The sequence below is a fragment of the Sphaeramia orbicularis genome, chromosome 13, assembly GCF_902148855.1.
Source record: "Sphaeramia orbicularis chromosome 13, fSphaOr1.1, whole genome shotgun sequence".
Lineage (NCBI taxonomy): Eukaryota > Metazoa > Chordata > Actinopteri > Kurtiformes > Apogonidae > Sphaeramia > Sphaeramia orbicularis.
In genome coordinates, this window is record NC_043969.1 from 23192205 (window position 1) to 23212289 (window position 20085).

The window sequence follows — 20085 nt, forward strand, 5'->3', positions numbered from 1 at the left end:
ATGTCAAAAAACATATCAAAATGTTTAAAAATAGTGGCCAAAATTGCCAAAAGCTGAAGTTGTCCTACTCACTGTACATTATTGGTTTAAAGTAACACGTAGGATTGAATTTAAAAAATAAAAATAAAAAAAATAAAATGTCCATCACCTGATCATGATGCCTTCAGAGTACGTGTGTGAATTTTGAAATGAACATATTACAGCAAGACACTTGTATATAATTCTGGTCGGAATTACGTTTAATAAAAAAAGACAGCTCGAACAAAAATATATACATATTTGGTAACTTATCTTAATAATCTACATTTGCAAATAAAATGTGCTTTAAATGCAAAATTCCGAGACTGGTAAAAATATGCCCGATGGCTATTGAACGCACCGTCAGCTCAGATAAAGCGGTCCTCCGCAGACTATGACAGGAACTTGTCCTCTGTCCAGTCCAGGTGGAACCAGGATGGAGCTGCTGTGTTGGGGGGACTGCTCCAGAGGACAGTTTGGTCCAAACACATCTGGGTTGAGTCCTGTGTCCTGGACTGTCCCTGAAGTCATCACCGACATCTGCTGTGGAGAGGAACACACTTTGTTTCTGACTAAGGATGGAGACGTGTTGTCGTGTGGACACAACGGACAGGGACAACTTGGACGAAAGAATAAAGATGGAAAAACTCCAGGTAGGGTTTGGAAAAGTTCAAACAAGCCACGAAGGTAGCACTGAACTGTAAACAGACTGTAATTTTTATTTAAGTATTTTATTTTTTATTTATTTTATTTTGTTTTTAGTTATTTTAAATTTAATCAGTAGTAAAATAAATAAATAAAAATAATAATAGTTAAAAAGTTAGAAAAGTGTCACAGTCCACACAGGGTTTTGGCCCTGGCTCGCGCTCCTTCCGGTTCCCCACGAGCCGAATCATCCCACACCTGTGATCCAGCTGAGGAGTTTGTTTCCTTGTACTTTCAGTAAATATAGACCGTTTTCCAGAACAAAACTGCACTTGAGCCAGCCTATGTAGGCTACTTAGGTTTTTTGTTTGTTTGTTTATTTATGTCCTATTTATTATCTTTATTGTTTTTTTTTGTTTTGTTTTTTGTTTTATTTTTATTTTTTTACTTACTTTAACTATCGCCCCGATTCTTCCATTTCAAACCATAAAACCACACGCACACATGACGCAGTACACAAATGCAGGTTTCAGTTTCGTTTCTTTCTTGTCAGTCCCAGAAACGAAAGACGAAGCTGAAGTCGGCATCCACTTCACAGCTTCCAATGGAATTACTCGGTCCACCTTAAAAGTGGCATAAGGCCTGTAGATGGCGTTGTTCAGTCATTTTCAAGATAATTCATGAACTGAAAAATTGAACAAATGATGTCAAAAGGTATCAATCCTGAGTTTTATTCATTTTTATTTTAACACTTTTTTTTCGTACTAATCTCATTCCTTTTATTATATTTATAAAAACTAAAAAAATAAAACCTGATTCCACTGCTTTTCCCTCCATCTACATCATATTAGACCAGGTCCAGATCACAAACCAGTACACTTAGACCAGTCAAATCTGGACTAGATTAACATGGAGACTCTAGAGACTCTTTAAAACACAGTTTGTGATTTGTGAAACCTTTACGCTATTTGTGAAAATGCAAAAAAGGATGATTTCACTGCTTTTTCCCATTCACATTAGTCCAGGTCCATGTTAATAAGTAGCAGGGATAGGCTCCAGCGACCCCTGTGACCGTAAAGGGGGTTCAGAAAATGAATGAATGAATGAATGAATAAAACTCAAGATTATGATAGCTTCTGACATTATTTGTTAAATTTTTCAGTTCATGAATTAACTTGAAAATGACCGAATAATTCCTTCTACAGGCGTTATACCACTTTTAAGGTGGACCTGGAAATTCCAATTGGAAGCTGTAAATTGGATGCCAACTTCAGCCTCATCTTTTGTTTCTGGGACTGATAAGAAAGAAACAAAACTTAAACCTACATTTGTTAATTTAATGCATAATGTGTGTGTGATTATATAGGGCTTGGAAGAATCAGGGAAACATTTAAAGGAAGTAAGAAAAAAAGTATAATAATAATAATAATAATAATAATAATAATAATAATAATAATAACAATAATTGGACTAGGTCTAGATCACAAACCACTAAGTTTAGACCTGTCAAATCTGGACAAGATTATCATGGACCTGGTCTAATGTGGTCTGGATGGGGAAAAATAAACAATGAAATCACCCTTTTTTGCATTTTCAGAAATAGAGTAAAGGTTTCACAAATCAGAAACTGTTTTAAAGAGTCTCTGGAGTCTCCATGATAATCTAGTGCAGATTTGACAGGTCTAAGTGTACTGGTCTAATATAATGTGGATGGGGGTGGGGGGGAAGCAGTGAAATTGCTCTTTTTTTTTTTTTTTTTTTTTTTTTTTTTTTTTTTTTTTTTTTAGTTTTCATAAATATAATAAAGGGACTGAGATCAGTAAGAAAAAAAAGTTAAAATAAAAATGAATAAAACACACGATTATGATACCTTTTGACATCATTTGTTCAATTTTTCAGTTTATTAGCCTGAAAATGACTGAATACTGCCATCTACAGGTGTTATACCACTTTTAAGGTGGACCGGAACATTCCAATTGGAAGCTGTGAATCGGATACAAACTTCAGCCTCACAAACAAAACTTAGAGCTGCACTTTGTTTTTTTCTGTTGAGTTCAAATACAGACGGGAAAGTTGGACATTCTGAGTTGTTTTTAGGACACAACAGGCTTAACACGACCTCAAAGACAATTCTTGACAAGAGCAGGAGGATTAAAAAAAAGGTAATAAATATAACACTAGCGTCTACAATCACAATACAGTCAATGCTATTTCAGTAAATTAATACATAATAATAAATAAATGGAATAATAATAGCAATAATCAAAATAATAATAAGAATATAAATAAAAAGTACTACTACTTGTTGTAGTAATGATAATACTACTACTACTACTAATAATAAGTTAACAGTGTTTCATGTATAGCTTATAAAAGTAGTTTGATTTGACACATATAGGTGAAAAGAAAAGTTTGTTGTTTTTGTTTTTTTTTCCCAAATTCCCAAGTATAAATATTTGTAAAGATTTGTGTGTAGGGGTTTGAAAATTGTAAATTCTTGAAGTATCACAAAGGATTCCTCTTCTTGTATACGTATGTTGACTGTTTTCTGCTCTCCCCTGTGTAAGGCCGTGTAAAGGGACTGAGTAAAGTGGTGGCCATGGCTTGTGGTCAGGATCACTGTCTGGTTGTAAATGCAACTGGAGGTGTCTTCTCTTGGGGGGCTGGAGAGGATGGACAGCTCGGGTTGTTACCAGATCCAGAGTGTGACCAATACAGACCCAGGTGGGCTCATATTCTATGCATTAGTCAAAAACACTGCATACAGATCACTTGAAGTTATTGTGTTATTTGTACATCTTTGTCTCATTAACATGCAGTGGGGTGCCTTTACCACTGCCAGTACCAGTGATTCAAGTTGCTTGTGGAAATTCCCATTCCTTGGCGTTAACTAAAGGTAGGATTCTGAAAGATAAGTTCATCAACAGTGAATAGTGAAAATTTTAGTTTTACATGTCAGTGTTCAAAGTATCAGGAATTCCACTACACTAGTTACAGTTTCATGTTAATTGCCATGTGTATTCAGAGAGTGCAGTGAAAAAATGTAGTCAAAGTTAAATAGTATAAAAACATCGTGCAGGAGCCCCAGAACAGTGCAAAAATCATTTTTGCAAATTGCAGTATGTACTCCCTGATAATATCATGAGGCAGTCATTACATTATTCAAACTGACAAATCCATGATCTAATTAATTCATAAATATTTTTTTTCCAAACTAGTGACTGGATGAACCAAGGTTTTCTACAATTAAATAGGGATAAAACTTGCATCTGTGCCTCTAAAAAACAAGGATCAGATTTGTAACCTGTGTTAATACACTCAGATCTGACATTTACCATCCATATCAAAGCTGTGACCAAAACAGGTTTCTATCACCTGAAAGTATAAATAGAATTCAGAATTATGTGTTCAAAAAGGACCAGTGGAAGCTCCAGTAGAGTCAGTTCTAATACTCTTGTGACTTGACTTCCCAAAACGTATATCAAACAGCTGCAGCTCATTCAGAACCAGGACCATTAGACCAGAACACATTAAACCAGGTCCAACATCTTTACACTGGCTTCAGGTTAGTTATGGAACAGATTTGAAAGTGTTGTTACTTGTCTACAAATCTACAAACGGCAGTACGGTGGTGCAGTGGTTAGCACTGTTGCCTCACAGCAAGAAGGTCCGAACTTACCTGGTTCATAAAAAATAAATAAAAATCACTGAATGGTTTAGACCTGGCAATGGAGGTGAAAATGACCTCATTGCTCTTTTTTTTCTCTATTTTTATTCCAGAATCCCCAAAACACATAAGATGATGTACAACACACTTTTAGCTATAGTCAGTGACTGGGAGACACGGGGCTTTTATTCAGAGTTACATACAGCTTAATAGGCAAGAGGTGGATCTGATGTTAATCTGTAAGTCTAGAGAGCTGTATTTTCTTTTAATCACTTTAATATAGATTTAATGACATTATTTTATGGCAGTGGCTACTGCCACAGTACTGTGGCACGAAATATCAGTTTGTCTGTTGCCACAGAGCCAATGAAATGTTAGCATTTGTACTAGAGCCAATCATGGATACTGTTCCATGAACTCATTATCCTCTTGTTGCCACAGTACTGTGGTGATATATGGCGTATACTTCAGTGCATTCTTTTGTGGATTTTGCTACCACAGTACTGTGGCAATCGATGGAAGAAACGAGAAATTAATGATAGTATATAGTATAGAATAGGAATTATTGTTGTAAATGCTCTATATGTTGTTGTTTTATGGTGTTCTTTGCTGTGTGCAATTAGTGAGGCTGGAGAAGGTGGGCGGAGCTACAGGTTAGATGCGGCAGTGTACCGTGTGACTTCTCAGTTCTGTGTCAGTTCTGTGTATTGAGTGCAGTGCTCCGAATTCTGCACTCTGAACGTTGTCCCAGTGGCTGATTTATATCCATGTCGTATTTACCTACTGGCACTGTGCCCCCCCGTTTGAAAATCTGCAGAAAAAAAAATGCTGCTTTGACTGGGAATCAAACCTGAGTCTTCCATATTTTAGTCTGTAGTGTCACCTAGTGAACTAAGTCTCCACCGTCTTTGGGTTCCCCCTATTTGCTCTCTGATTGCCATGGTACTTTTTGGGACGTGACGTTTCAGGATGTGACCAGTTACCAGTCTACACACAAACTGATATTTTGTGCCACAGTACTGTTATTTTTTTTTATCCTAATCTATTACTGTTTTATGTATCCTTTATTCTCTTCTAATTGCATTTTTAATATTCTTTTATTCTATTGTTTAAGCACTGTAAAGCACAACAAGTATGATATGTGCTATATAAACTCACCTTCGCTTACCTATTGATTGTTTTTTTTCTGGACTGTTTTCCAGGTGGAGATGTCTTTTCCTGGGGTCAGAACAGTCATGGTCAGCTGGGTCTTGGGAAGGAGGTGTCACTGCAGTACACACCGGTCCTGATCCACTCCCTGATCGGTGTCGCAGTGAGCCAGATCGCTGCCGGAGCAGAATACACCCTGGTCCTCACTCTGCCAGGCCTGGTGTACTGCTGTGGGGCCAATAAAGTGGGTCAGCTGGGCCTCAACAGGGTCGACGAGAAGGGTATAAAAACACCCAGTTATTCATTCAGTCTTTGACATGTAGCACACAGCACATGTTGCATCATACAGGAGCTGGCTGGCCTTTGTCAGACCAGTTTCACAAGTCAACCTGTGCCATCTGCTGACAGAGACAATAACTGCTGCAATTTAAGCCACTTATCTGTTGCAGAATACTTTGAACTTAGCCTGTCATCCATGTTTTGTCGTTTGTTCAGGTAGGTTCAACATCTGCATGGTACCTGCTCTCAGACCTCTAGGTGTTTCTTTCATAAGCTGTGGAGAAGCACATACAGCTGTGTTAACAAAGGTACCAACGCCTGCTTCAGCCTGGCCAGATAATACTCATCCAGTGTAAAGAATATGGAACACTATAGTTATAACTCTGTAATTACAACTGTTTAATTAATTCTGTTGTTAGGATGGGAAGGTGTTCACTTTTGGAGATGGACGTCATGGTCAGCTGGGTCATAACTCATCTGGTAATGAAGTGAGACCCAGACTTGTGGAGGGTTTGGGTGGACGTGCCTCACAAATCGCATGTGGCAGGTAAAGAGTCACTGTGTTTTATCACAACATATTTATTTATTTATTTATTTCTGGGCTTTTTGCCAATCCAGTGTAACTGTGTTTTATCACAACATATTTATTTATTTATTTATTTCTGGGCTTTTTGCCAATCCAGTGTAAATCCATTTTTGAAGGGGGTCATTTTCAACTACTGATAGAGAAAATCATAAGGGGGTGGGGGGGGGTGGGGGGGGGGGTGGGGGGGGGGGGTGGGGTGGGGGTGGTATGTGGTCTGGGAAAAAAAAAAAGAGATTTTGATCCAGCTTTTTTTTTTGCTTAGAAATACTTCTAAACAATCCCAAAGGCATCAGTTAGTCACATGTGAGGTATTTCAGACTGTTTGAAACCATTTTTCAAGAGGGTAATTTTCGACCATCAGTACGGAAAATCGTAAAGGGGGGGGGGGGGGGGGGGGGGGGTAATGTGGTCTGGGAAAAAAAAATGAGATTTTAGTCCAACTTTTTTTTTTTTTTTGTTTAAAAATACTTCTAAATAATGTAGGTAGACTGGAAAGATGACATGAGAGGGGGAAGGATCTGGGTTAGGGTTAGTTAATAATTGTTTATAGTGACTGGGTTGTGTCTGACTAGAATATTGAAGGTGTCCAGCAGCTCACATAAAATCCACAATCACAACAATACAATAAGTATATACAGGTATATAGAAAAGTTTCTCAGTAGTAAATTAGTACATTAGTCCAACTCTGAGGTCCTTCCACTGGCTGCCTGTCCGTCAGAGGATAGACTTTACAGTTCTGTTGCTGGTCTATAAAGCTCTGAATGCTTTAGGACCAAAATATATCAGTGACCTCCTGACCCAGTAAGAACCTGCCAGACCCCTCAGGTTATCTGGATCCGGTCTGTTGTCAGTTCCCAGAGTCAGAACCAGACACAGAGAAGCTGCGTTCAGCTTCTATGCTCCACATGTCTGGAACAAACTCCCAGAAAACCTCAGTTCAGCTGAAACACTCAGTTTATTTAAATCCAGGTTAAAGACCCACCTGTTCTCAGCTGCATTTGAATAGAGTTTGTATTCTTTTAAGTTTTTATCTGTTTTATCGATTTATCTGATTTTGTTTTGTTTGTTTGTTTGTTTCTCTCATACCTATACTTTTTATTGCTTCTGCTGTAATGCTTTTAATGTTTTATGTAAAGCACTTTGAATTGTCTTGTACATGAAATGTGCTATAGAAATAAACCTGCCTTGCCTAAAGTAAAATAGGAAGAGCTGAAAAAAAACCTGAAATAATTACTGCACATAATGCAGTTCTTGCTGGGAGTGGGGCTGGATGGTAGTTGTGGGTGGGTGGTATGGTGTGGGTGGGGGAGATCAGGGGTTCTTTAAGGTGGGTTACAGGAAGTTTTAGTTGGAGCTCCAGAAAACATAGCATGTATTCTGCTGATTCTTATTTTACCCCAGCCAGTTCCTGTAGTGTAGTGGTTATCACGTTCGCCTAACACGCGAAAGGTCCTCGGTTCGAAACCGGGCAGGAACAGCTGAGTTATTTTTAGAAGCAACTGTGGCCGAGAAGGAGACTTGGTTTGCAGGGTTCCCTCAGGGTCTTAAAAGTATTGAGTTTACAAGTCTGCATTTAATACCTTAAAAAAGTCTTTAGAAGGTATTCAGTTTGATATGGTAGGTCTTAAATGATGTTGCCTTAAACTTGTTGACTGTATTGTGTTGAAATGTGTTTGTCCAAACTGCAAAGAAAGTAACTTTAGTCGACTCACTTCCACCTGCTCCAACCGGACAGTTTATATTGAAATTAGGAACCAGTTGCTAACTTTGCAGCCCCTGGTGAGAAATGACTCTGAACAGAAGGAATCAAGCCGTTGGAGTAAATTTGTAAATTTTCCTGAACTCTAGGAGTCACAGATTTTTGCCAGTATGGCTGTGAAACAGGCATGAAATCCTGTTCTAAGTAGTCTTAAAAAGGTCTTAAAAAGTCTTAAATTTAACTTGTAGAAACCTGTAGGAACCCTGTGGTTTATGACCAAAGGTTGTTGGCTCAGGGGCTGATATGCCCTTGAGCAAGGCACTTAACCCCCTCATTTGCCCCCTGGCGCCTGACATGGCAGCCCACTGCTGTTTGTTTGCAGTGTGTGGTGTGTTTCTGCATGTTTCAGCTAGTGATGGCTTAAATGTACAGTATCTGCATCTAAAACACTATACTGACAAAAAAAAAATTTCATCATAACTGGGTCGTCTCTTCTAGGCATCACACTCTAGTTTTGAGCTCCTCAGGCCAGCTGTGGGCCTTTGGTAATGGGGTCAAAGGTCAGATTGGAAGTGGACGACCTGAAAATAGTCTGACCCCCAGTCTAGTCCAGCTCCCATGGACCACTGACAGTGCAGCAGCCGTTCCCACTGGTATGTGTTCTGTGTGTGCTTAATGACGCAGTTATCTTTATTTTTCTAATTACCTGTCAATAGTGAAATTTTTAGTCGAATTAAGTAATTACCTTGATTTGATTCATTAGTGTTTTGGAGGGGATTTTGTCTCATGTTTATTTCTAATATGTCAATTTAAGATGATATTCAGACTCAAACTACATGTCTGAATTTATTTGCCTTTGTTTCATTAAACAGACTTGAAAATCGCAGCTGGATGGAATACGAACTTTGCTTACATTTCATCTGCAAAGGTAAAAGTGCTGAAATATCACTGAAAAATAACCACAATCATGTGTTTGTTTTTTTTAAAAGGCCACATCAGAGTTGACTTATTTTAAGTGGATTCTTCTGCTGTAAACACTGTTAACCTTTCTTATATAATTTTCCTTTAAAGAATTCGCATCAAAATCAGATAATTGGACGAGTTGAGGAGACAACAGTGCAAAGATGGCTGGCAACACCACAGAGCATGGTGACAAAGAGGTCCTCATTCATTGTTGTGCTGTTATTCTACGTAAATAAAATGTCAAATATAAAGAAACTGCAGTATTGATCAGTCCCTCTGAATGCTCAACTGTCTTCAACAGAGAAATACTGTCAATGTTTTTCACAAGTTCAAGTCTTGTTGCAAGTTTCACCAAAGCTAAGTGAGTATTTTATAGCTGCTAGTTGTTAATTTACTAACAAAAATAATCAAATACGAATTTAAAATAATACTTAAATCATTTTGTTTCCGTGTACCTGTTTCTTGTAATGCTTTGGTCAACAGTAAGTGTCCAGCAGAAGCAGGTGCTTTAACTGTGGACCTGGAGGCAGCCAGTCGAGCTTTTGACCAACTGATGGCCATACCATGGATCCAACAATCAGTTAAGAGCACACTTTAAAACAATTATACACATTATTTTAACAAATCTCTTTTTCTCTCTGTGTATATATGAAATATTGCTGCAGAGCCCATTATATAGTCGCAGAAAAAATTATTAGACCATCAAAAGTCATCAAAAACAATGGTTATACAATCGAGTACTAACTCCTGTGTGGCATCATGTGACTAAAATTAGACAGAAAAGAAAACATGGCATGCCTAAAAGCTCTGCTTTTGTCAGTACAATGACATACCTGTTATTGCAAGAACTTAAGTGATTTTGGTTATTATAAAGAAAACGATGGAAAATGACTAGATATCCGCTCTTATTATATTATATTTGTCCAAACAAATGTACCTTTAGTTGTACCAGGCATTAAAATGAACAACAAATTAAAGAAAACAAGGGGGGTCTACTATTTTTTTTTTTTTTTTTTTTTTTTTTTGTGACTGTATCTGAAAAATCAGTTTTTTGTGCAGTTGAACCTACAGGTCCACATGGATTTGCTGTACACTGCAAGAGAGTTTTTGAGGTCTCCAGAGATCTTCCTGATTCTGCTGACGTTACCTGTTCTCCGAAACGACTCGCACGTCATGAATGATGTGTTGGCCCTGGCGATCAGTATAACAGAGCTGAATGAGAAGGCTTTGAAAACACTAAGTAAACAATTACTACTTATTACTTCTTTATTTATGATTTTGTCCAAAAGTCCTCCTGTTAATGCCAGCACTACCCAACATGTAGAATTTAATATAAAATATGTTCTGACTTATGTGTCTGTAGGAACCTGGTGGTCTTCTGTGACACCCACCATACTGATGAAGCACATCTCCGTATTCAAAAAAGCTCTGGCCTTCATGTTAAAAAATGGCCTCCTGGCGACTCACAACCCTGGAGTCAAATACTTGCTGGAAGCCCTTAAACTACTCTACAAGGTGAAGGTCTTTTCCATTGACCCTCAAATTGCGCGACTGTAACTTGTGCATAAAAATTTGCCAAATGGAAAAACAACAGTTCAGGGTCTGGCTCAGCTGTGTGTTTTATGAACAGGTTGCACTCACACATTTGTATATTTTAGAAGTAGTGTATATAGTTAGTTTTGTCATCTATTGTCATACATTGTTGCCTTAATAGCACACTCAGAGTTTGCACAATTAATTGACATCATTAACAACATGGTTAAGTCTTCACTACTTGCTTTTCCATTGACCTTCAAATTATGTGAATGTAACTTGTGCATAAAAATTGGCCTAATGGAAAAAAAGGCAATTTTGCCAAAACTCTCGTATTTTGATATAAAATGTTTGCACTGGCAAGAAGTGGTTTTTTGGGCATAGCGACATTGATATATCGCACAAAACTGCAATGGAAAGAACTTTTTCCGCAACTAGAATCATGTGAACAAAAAAAAAAAACAGATGTTGACAAATGTTACAACAAGCGGAAAAGAAGAGATTTAAAAGAAACATGGTGCAGTATGTGTGGACACACCAGGAAACCAAATCATATTTGAATTTAGGACAGGATAGAGGGGTAATATTTAATAATAATTATGAATATGTCCATAAATCAATGTGATATTTATGTTCGTCACCATGTTTATGGAATGACATCTCGTGTCATCTCGCGATAATAAATAAACAAATCATTGCATTTGTGATTTAATGAAAAAACCAACATTACGCACTTCTGTTTGAAATTTAGTAAATATCGGTAAAGTTTTGCACAGATGTCCAATGGAAAAGCCACTAATGAAACCATCAGAGGGTTTAGAGTCAGATCTATTCAGATGTTTCACTTTGTATTTGTGTAGAAAATCACAATGTTGATTATGGGACTAAGGGACAATTTATCAAGTCAAGACTGTTTGAAAAACATATAGAGTTTGGAGACTTCTTCATATACTAGAGAATAATCCAGATTTCAAAGCATTATTATTGTATGTATTCTTTGACAGGTGAACAAATCAGGAAAATCCTACAAAGTCCCACTGAGCACCTTTTATGTGGAAGAAATCATTGCAAATATCGTGCCTCTGGAAGATGTCTCTTTGTGGGTTTTGTTCTCTAAAAATGAGGTAAAACTACACGCTTCAGTTACAGTTTAAAAGAACTAAACACACATTCAGTGAAGTTCATGATGTTTTTTTTTTTTTTTTTTAAGACATTTAAAATAAACGTATCACTCCCGGTGTTTTATGTCTTTATATATTATATACCGTTAGGCACATTGTCTCAAATGAAATCAACCAAAGTTCCCGTTTTACTAACAGTATCAGACTAGTTATAAGTACCTAAAGCCTCAGTGTGTGATATTAGTGACATCTAGTGGTGAAATGGTAGACTGCAACCAACTGACCACATAAACCAGGTTGTGACTATCATTAGCCTCATAGCATCATTGCCTAAGTCATATTTTTTCAGGTCATAGCCAGTGATGAAAAATTCATCAGCAGTGTTAGGAGAATACAGTTATGCAGATATCACAGTTTGGCCAAAAATATGACCTTTATGCTATGAGGCTAACGATACGTATTTTCCTTTTTGTCTACATACAACATTAGATGTTACCTTTGCTTCCCTTTAAAATATTACATGTTCTTTTCTGTCTCTTGCTGAATTACTTTCTGTGTACAGTTTATAATTTACGTTTTATTAAAGGATGATGCCAACACACCTGCCATCTTCTGCCGCTACCCGTTCTTGTTGACTCCGATTTGCAAGGTTGCAGTCTTCAACATCTTTGCCTACTTCACGAAGGTACTACTTAAATGATTTTTTAAATATATAAAGCTATAAATTGCATGAAATAAAGTCTCTTATACATTTTGACTATTAATAAAAGTGTGGTTTTGTGATTTCAGGGGATCCACCATTTCATGCATGACCTGGCTTTGGCGTGGCCTCATGAGTCGTTTGTGAACTCTGCAGACTCTCCTCCGGCACCGATCTTCCAGTTAACTCTGAGACGACCTCACCTGGTCGAGGACACCTTCAGACAGATCAGTGCAGCTGACCACAGCGCCTTTGAAAGGCAGCTTCAGGTAAACATGAACATAAACCTTAGCATTCTCAAGCAAACCTGCACAGTTCATTAAAATGTAAACATAATGTCAGACTGTGACAGTATAATCACACAAGGCTGCAGTTTATAACCCTAATGTGGGTGTGGGCACTGACACTGAACAAAGAGGTGTAGAAGTCCACATTAAAATCACTACATTTTTATTGTTTAGGAGTTTTTTTAATAATGTTTTTGTAGGTCAAGTTCCCATTTCAACATTGTCCAAAATAATTGCAAATGACTTTTTTTAACCGAATCGTGCTGCCCAATTCTGAAACTGAATGCTGAATAAATTATTTGTGTGCACTTTTCTCCAGATTCAATACGCCATTTTCTACCTGCAGTGAAGCAAAATCATCACAGAACACAGATCACTAAATGAGGGTTCAGTTTGAGATTTTGCTCAGCCAGTGGAAATATAATATGTTGTTTGGATTATGGAATAAAACCTATATTTCCTTAAATTCCATAACCCAACTTGTGTTGAGTATGTGGATGAAGGTTATATGAGCTGTTGTTTATTCAGTATGCACTACTCTGAAAGTGAAAAAACTCAATGGCACTGATAATAGCATGATTCTTTTCTTTCTTAGGTGCAGTTTGTGGATGACAGGAAGGTGACCAACGTCAACAAAAGGGATTTCTTCCTCCATGTGTTCGATGAGCTGATGGCTCCAGAGTCTGGAATGTTCATGTACAATGAACACAAAACTCTGGCCTGGTTCCCCCCCAAGGTAAAAGTATTTAGTTAAAAACCTAAAACATTACTCAAAATACATTATTTAAACCTTAACACCATCGTACCTCCAAGTCAGTTTAAAATAATAATTAAAAACAACTTTGATATTTTCACTTTTTTGTTGGGTAATATTGTGCTGTCCTCACAACATGTGACTGTGAAGCTAGAGAACCAGTGAACAAAATGAGGAAGAATCCAAACAAGGCTTGCTTTCTTAATGTGGAGGTTCTCTTTTATGTAGTTTCTTTTTTTTTTGTAAAAGGACAAAAGTTTCCCAAGGCACAAGCATCTAGAGCACACTCAGTTCATCCATGAGTTGTTTTTGACTTCTATTTGCAGTGAGACTAGCAGGTCCTCCAGTAAACATGTCAAAGATCATCTCTAAAAAAGAGCACTCACTCAGCATTAAACTATAGCTCATGACTAGCACAAAGATCCTTTTAGGAAATTATATCTCACTCTTATCAAGTTTCAAAACCACTGCATTTTAACAGTTTTTAACATAAAATCAACTTATTTATTTATTTATTTATTATAACTTAATCAAATAATTTATTCAATATATGAAATAATTAGGTTTTTGACCTAAAGACATCACAAGTACATTTCTGTGTGTGTATTTTTCATTCTCTCAGCATCATTGAAAACAAGTGCATGGCTGACTAGATTGATTAAAAGAAAGAAAAACATAACTGATGTGAACTTATAATTCTGTTTTCCTAACTATTCTCTTCTGCTCTCTAACCCAAACCATGCAGTTCATAGATGGTACTAAATGCTTACTTTCCATTTGTCGTCTGCCATCCAGCCAAAAGTTGAGGAGAAGAGTTACTTTGTGTTTGGGGTCTTGTGTGGCCTGGCTCTCTACAACCACAACATCGTCCACCTGCCGTTCCCTCTGGTTCTCTTCAAGAAGCTGCTCAGAGTCAAACCCTCATTAGACGACATGAAGGAGTTTGAGCCTGTAGTGGCAAGGTAATGCTTTAAACACATAAAGCATGTGTCATAGACATAGATCATCTGTTGTGAGAAGGAGAACATTTTAGCGTCCTCCTGTAGAAAATAGGAGGGACAGTCCATTGAATTTTATTGTTAATATCATTTCAGTTCAGCTAGTCTTTTTCTGTCAACAAGACAGTACATTACATGGAAAAACAAGACAATATTGACAGAAAGGATGTATGCTAAAGCCAAAGGTTATTCCACCTACTATTTGTATATATCAGGGGTGTCAAACTCATTTTCTTTCAGGGGACACATTCAGCCCAATTTGATCTCAAGTGGGCCGGACCAGTAAAATAATAACATAATAACCTATAAATAATGACAACTCCAAATTTTTGTCTTTGTTTTAGTGTAAAAAAACATTAAATTATGAAAATACTTACTTTTATGAACTATCCAAAAAAAAAAAAAACTGAAAAAACTGAAATTTAAATTTAAAAAAACATAAGAAAATTTAGTGCAATATTAACAATATTATTCCTCAACTTATCATTTGTCCATGTGCATTATGGATCAGATCTACAAAGACACTAAAGACTCTTTAGACATTTCAGGTTGTTTATATTTGTTCAGGTTATTCACATTTAATTGTTACAGGATAGTTTGTAAATGTGAATATTTCCATAATTTAATGTTATTTTTTGCACTAAAACAAAGAAAAAAAAATTGTTAATTCTAGATTTTTTTTTTGCTTAATTCAAGATTTTTTTACTTAATTGAAGATTTTTTTATTTGGCTCAATTCAAGATTTTTTCACTTAATTGAAGATTTTTTTTGGCTTAATTCAAGATTTTTTGCTAAATTTGAGATTTTTTTTACTTAATTGAAGATTTTTTCTTTTTTTTTTTACTTAATTGAAATTTTTTTGGGCCTAATTCAAGATTCTTTCCTTAATTCAAGCTAAATTTTTCTTTTGATTAATTCAATTCAAGACTGTGGAATTTTTGCACTTGGCAAAAACATCCCAGGGGCCGAACTGGACCCTTTGGTGGGCTGTATTTGGCCCCCGGACCGCATGTTTGACACCCCTGGTATATATTATAACAAGCAGCTGTAAACCTACAAAAAACACTATTCCATGGATGGTTAGCTTGTTATCTATAGAAAAAAGAAATATGCAAAAACAGGCCTTTTATAAAGCTAACATATTGTGACCATACATCACTTATATTTGCTCACCATCTTTTTTATATGTATTTTAATAATTTGAATATTACATTACACCAGTGTATTTCTGCATAGACAACAGGAAAATATTTGACACCATAAGAAATGAATCAGATGTTGATCAATAGTAGATTAATAAACGTCAATATCATAACCATGGTTTCGATTAGGTCCTTATGAGCCAAGAGCTGTTCAAGACCAGTATCAACCTCTTATAAGCCATGCTGTTGCTATGGTTACAAACAAGGTCAAAGACTCATTACTTCAGTATTCATTCCTGGCTATTGTAAATTAAAATTTTCTAAATGCTACTGTTGGTGGCTCCTAGGATTTAGTTTTAAAGAGTGATATTTAGCTTTTAAATGGAATTATGCATTTTAAAACATTTCCCTGTGGTCTACATAAACTGTAAATGCTATGCTTGGGTCTGAATACTTCATTAATTCACCTCCACAGGTCCATCTTCAACCCTATTTTTAGTAATGACAAGAAAAGGGTTGTTTAGAGCGCTGGCCCTTTAAATCCAAATAAACCACTTCACACCCCACCCCCTCCAGGTTGTTGACTGTGCTGCTCTGTCCCGTTCAGCCACTTGTGTTCATTAATACAACCAACAACTGAATGTTTTGGGTAAAAGGCTCAAAGTTTGGACATATTTTAGTTTTTACTACAGCCGGTGCTGCTGATAAACAATTATGTAGTACTCTGAGATATGTTTGTCGGAAGTCTTGACCTTATATGTGCAAATGTCGTGACGTAGCTAGTTATAAAATGTAACAAATTAAGCAGGAATTAAAACAGGTTGTAGAAATCCACTTGATTTTTGCTAGAATTAATATAAAGATAGCTTTGCAGCACCTGGAGGGTTCAAATTCAAACTTTATGAACTATTAAGGTCCCCAAATACACAAATAAATGAACCAAAGACTAATTAAAGTGGGTTGAGCAAAATATGACCCCTTTAAGATGTTTTCAGAGTGTGGGTGATTTATCAAGAAAGAAAATATGCTCTGATAATTTACAGAAAGCAGGGTATGGCTTTATTCTTTTTGATATTGTCTTATTTAATGACATCCCAACAGATGAGAGATTTATAAGATAATTGTTTATATTAATACAGTTTTTGTTCGCCCAATGTTAGTGACATGACTGAATCAGAGATGTGTTTTAGTCCGTTCAAAACCTGTTTAGCTGAAAACATAATGGATATTGAGGACATACAGTTCTGTCAGTGAGTTTCTTCTTCCTTGACATTGATTGACATTTCCCTCAAAGTCAGTATTTCCAGTTCAGATATCAGCCACCATCAGCACCCGTCTCTGCTGATGTGGAGAAAAGTCCTAACAGCGCAGATCAGTCAGTCTGTCCCTTGTGTGAAGTGTCTGATAAGCTCATCTTTTCCTGTGTTTTCAGATCCTTGCAGTGCATCTTAGAGGAGTACACTCCCGATGTGATTGAAGGTCTGCAAACGACTTTCACTGTACGTTGAAGTCACAGTTGTCACATTACACACATCACAAAGGAAGTTTTTCCTCACCACTGTCACCAGTCACTAGTGTTTGCTCCTGGAGGATTTTGTTGGGTTTCTGTAAATTGGCTTAGAGTCTGGTTCAAGGTTCTAATAGTTTTGGATTTTTCATTGTAGTTTAGTTTTATTTAGTTTTGACTTTTTTTTCCTCTAATTCAGTTAGTTTTAATTAGTTTTCAGAGCAGGTTTGCTAGTTTTTAGTAGTTTTCGTTATTTTCTAAATGCTTCGTTTTAATTTAGTTGTAGTTTCTTTATATCTTTTATCTTCTTTGCCGTCATATTCAAATAAATCCCAGACAGGATTCTGTTTTCTCCCAACTTTAGTCTCCATGTTTCCAGGTAGAGTGGGGATGAGAAGATGACTCTAAACGAGAAGTGACGGACCGTTAAATATCATATGGTGCAAGCAGTTAAAATTGCTTGAGGGAAATAAATCGATTTCTTATCAATCCGACGAAAACGAAGGGAATTTTATCTATCATTTTTATACGTTTTAGTTAGTTTTATAAGCACACAATACAGTTTCAGTTAGTTATCTTTTTTTCTTTTAATTATAGTTTTTATTTATTTCAGTTAACGAAAATGTTTTTACAATTCTAGTTTTCGTCATTTCGTTAGTTTTCGTTCACGGTAATAACCTTGGTCTGGTTTCGACCAACTCTATATGTAAAGTGTCATGAGATAACTTTTGTTCTGATTTGGCGCTATATAAATAAAATTGGATTGATTGATCACACTGCCACCATCACATCACTGTTCTGCTTTGTCTTTCACTGAATTATACCAGTCTGAATCATTGATGTCTTTAATTATTTGCAGGTGTCCTGGGGAGGAGAATCAGTTGCGCTTGATCCAAAAGAGAGTGAAAAACCTGTCACAAATGCAAACAAGTAAGATCATAAAGAATGGCTGAAATACAAGAAGAGATCCAGATAAATGTGTCTCACTTTTGGTCACTTTCCTCCATTCTTTCACAAACACATAACACATCAGTCTATCTACGCTCACATGGGACCTGACATAGATTAGTAAAGCTGATTATTAGATTAATCATATAAATGCCTGACTGAGGGGAATATATGACAAAGGCTCATGAAGGTGGACATAAAATATTTTTGCCTCTTCTCATGAAATGATAGTGACAATGTGATTTATTCTTGATAGATAAAGTGTAACTGGGACTCAGTATGTGGTTAAAGGTGAATACTGAGGAATGTGTCTGAAAACAATATTATTCAGCAACGGTGTATTTACAACTGAATATCACAAAAGTAACCCAATATCACACTAGTAAAAGCAACATTCATAAGCATCCTTGAATATATTTTCCACTTGGTTACAATTTCTGATATTGTTTTTAATATCTTAACAGGAAAGAGTTTGTCGCTGCCTTTATCGACTACGCCTTTAACACATCGGTGGAGGGAGTGTTCGAGGCCTTTAAGAGAGGCTTCTTTAAGGTCTGTAACATAGATGTAGTTGATTTCTTCCAGCCGGAGGAGCTGCAAGAAGTGATGGTGGGCCAAGAAACCTACGACTGGGAGGTGTTCAAGCAGGTCTGTAGAGATGAGAGACTATTCTGTGACCAAAGAGATCTAAATCCAGATGTTTTAGATTATTGGACACTTGTTTTAGATTAATATTCATAGCACAGTGAAAACAAGAATTCAGTGTACAAAATACTTCTATATCAGCAGTTTTACATTAAGTATCCCCTTGACATTACGTTTTATTACAGCTATTTATCTTTAAATATTGTAAATATTTCAGTTTACAGAGAAATACTGAAATTTTAGATTAAGTTAAGTGCAGTTTTGTGCTGCTGTACATCTGAATTTCCCTTATTATCTTATCTTTTATCTTATCTTAAAAACCAACAGATAAGAGCAAAGAAAAGTAGCATTTAGTTGTTAAAAAAAAGTCATGTGCGCTTGTGAGGAGTAGTTAAATTCTAGAAACATCCAACTTCAGCATATAATTGATCTAAAATATGAATCACACATAAGAAATGATATAAAAGCTTTATAGAAATCATTCAATTTGTAGTTAGTTCTATCAAACGTGTACACAGGAACCTTCAAGTACCTTCCACCTTAATTCTTTCTTTATATTTTTGGATGCAGAACACAGTTTATTCTGGGGAGTACCACGCTGAACACCCAAACATTGTTACCTTCTGGGAGGTTTTTGAGAACCTGACACCTGAGCAAAAGAAAGGGTTCCTGTGTAAGTCTGAAACATGTTGGTTTACAGTGTGTGGTGACATGTATTAGTGCTGTAATGTCTCGTTTGCTTTTCCAGTGTTTCTCACAGGCTGTGACCGTGTCCCCTTCCTGGGTATGGAGAGCGTCAAGATGACCATCGCTGTTTTGCCCAATGCCACTGAACTCCATTTCCCAGAATCCCTCACCTGCCACCTGCTGTTGTACCTGCCCCTCTACCAGAGATACCCAGTTGAGCGGACGATGCGGGACAGACTGGTACACGCTATTAATCACAACAGAGGCTTCTGGAAAGAATAAAACACTACACCTGCTTCATGTTTAACACTTGTGTATGTTTTTTTTTTTTTTTTTTTCACATTGCTCTGTGTAAGAATTTATGCAGATGAAGGACTGCATTTATTCAACTAAAATTGTGATTTCCACTCATTTGTTCAACTGCTATAAGCAAAGACTATGTGGTGAAGTCATCATTAAATCCTACAAGTATACATTTAAAGCACCGGTGTCAGTCACATGTGTATTTAGAACAAAGTAATGTTTTCTTTGGATACCTAATGACATTGTTAGAGTTATATATTATATTTTCATTGTTTTTGTTGAAAACTGCACTAGAGGAGGGGTGCAAATTGTAAGCGTTCCTTAAATAAATGCTCTTTTCTTCAATAATGTCGTGCAGTTTATTCTCAAGATTGTAGTTATTTTGACACATGTTGTATACTACATCCCTGGAATTAACTAAGCACGTAGTTCAGATCGTTCCATTGGATAACTA

At 36.5% G+C, this 20085-nt stretch overlaps 1 protein-coding gene and 1 non-coding gene across 2 annotated transcripts; both read left to right on the forward strand.

Annotated features, from left to right (window-relative positions):
- Nucleotides 1–397: 397 nt before the first annotated feature.
- LOC115432248 (probable E3 ubiquitin-protein ligase HERC6) lies at nucleotides 398–19994 on the forward strand. Its single transcript, XM_030153140.1, has 23 exons — nucleotides 398–671; nucleotides 3231–3387; nucleotides 3483–3559; nucleotides 5533–5760; nucleotides 5975–6066; nucleotides 6178–6305; nucleotides 8542–8696; nucleotides 8916–8971; nucleotides 9115–9203; nucleotides 9308–9367; nucleotides 9490–9586; nucleotides 10066–10246; nucleotides 10370–10521; nucleotides 11544–11663; nucleotides 12247–12345; nucleotides 12450–12629; nucleotides 13243–13383; nucleotides 14197–14363; nucleotides 16974–17040; nucleotides 17908–17978; nucleotides 18461–18644; nucleotides 19212–19314; nucleotides 19390–19994. The coding sequence occupies exons 1-23, from the start codon at nucleotides 413–415 to the stop codon at nucleotides 19608–19610; spliced, it is 3084 nt and encodes a 1027-aa protein (XP_030009000.1). The 5' UTR covers nucleotides 398–412; the 3' UTR covers nucleotides 19611–19994.
- trnav-aac (transfer RNA valine (anticodon AAC)) lies at nucleotides 7749–7821 on the forward strand. Its single transcript has one exon. It is a non-coding gene; the product is annotated as a tRNA-Val (tRNA).
- Nucleotides 19995–20085: the final 91 nt, after the last annotated feature.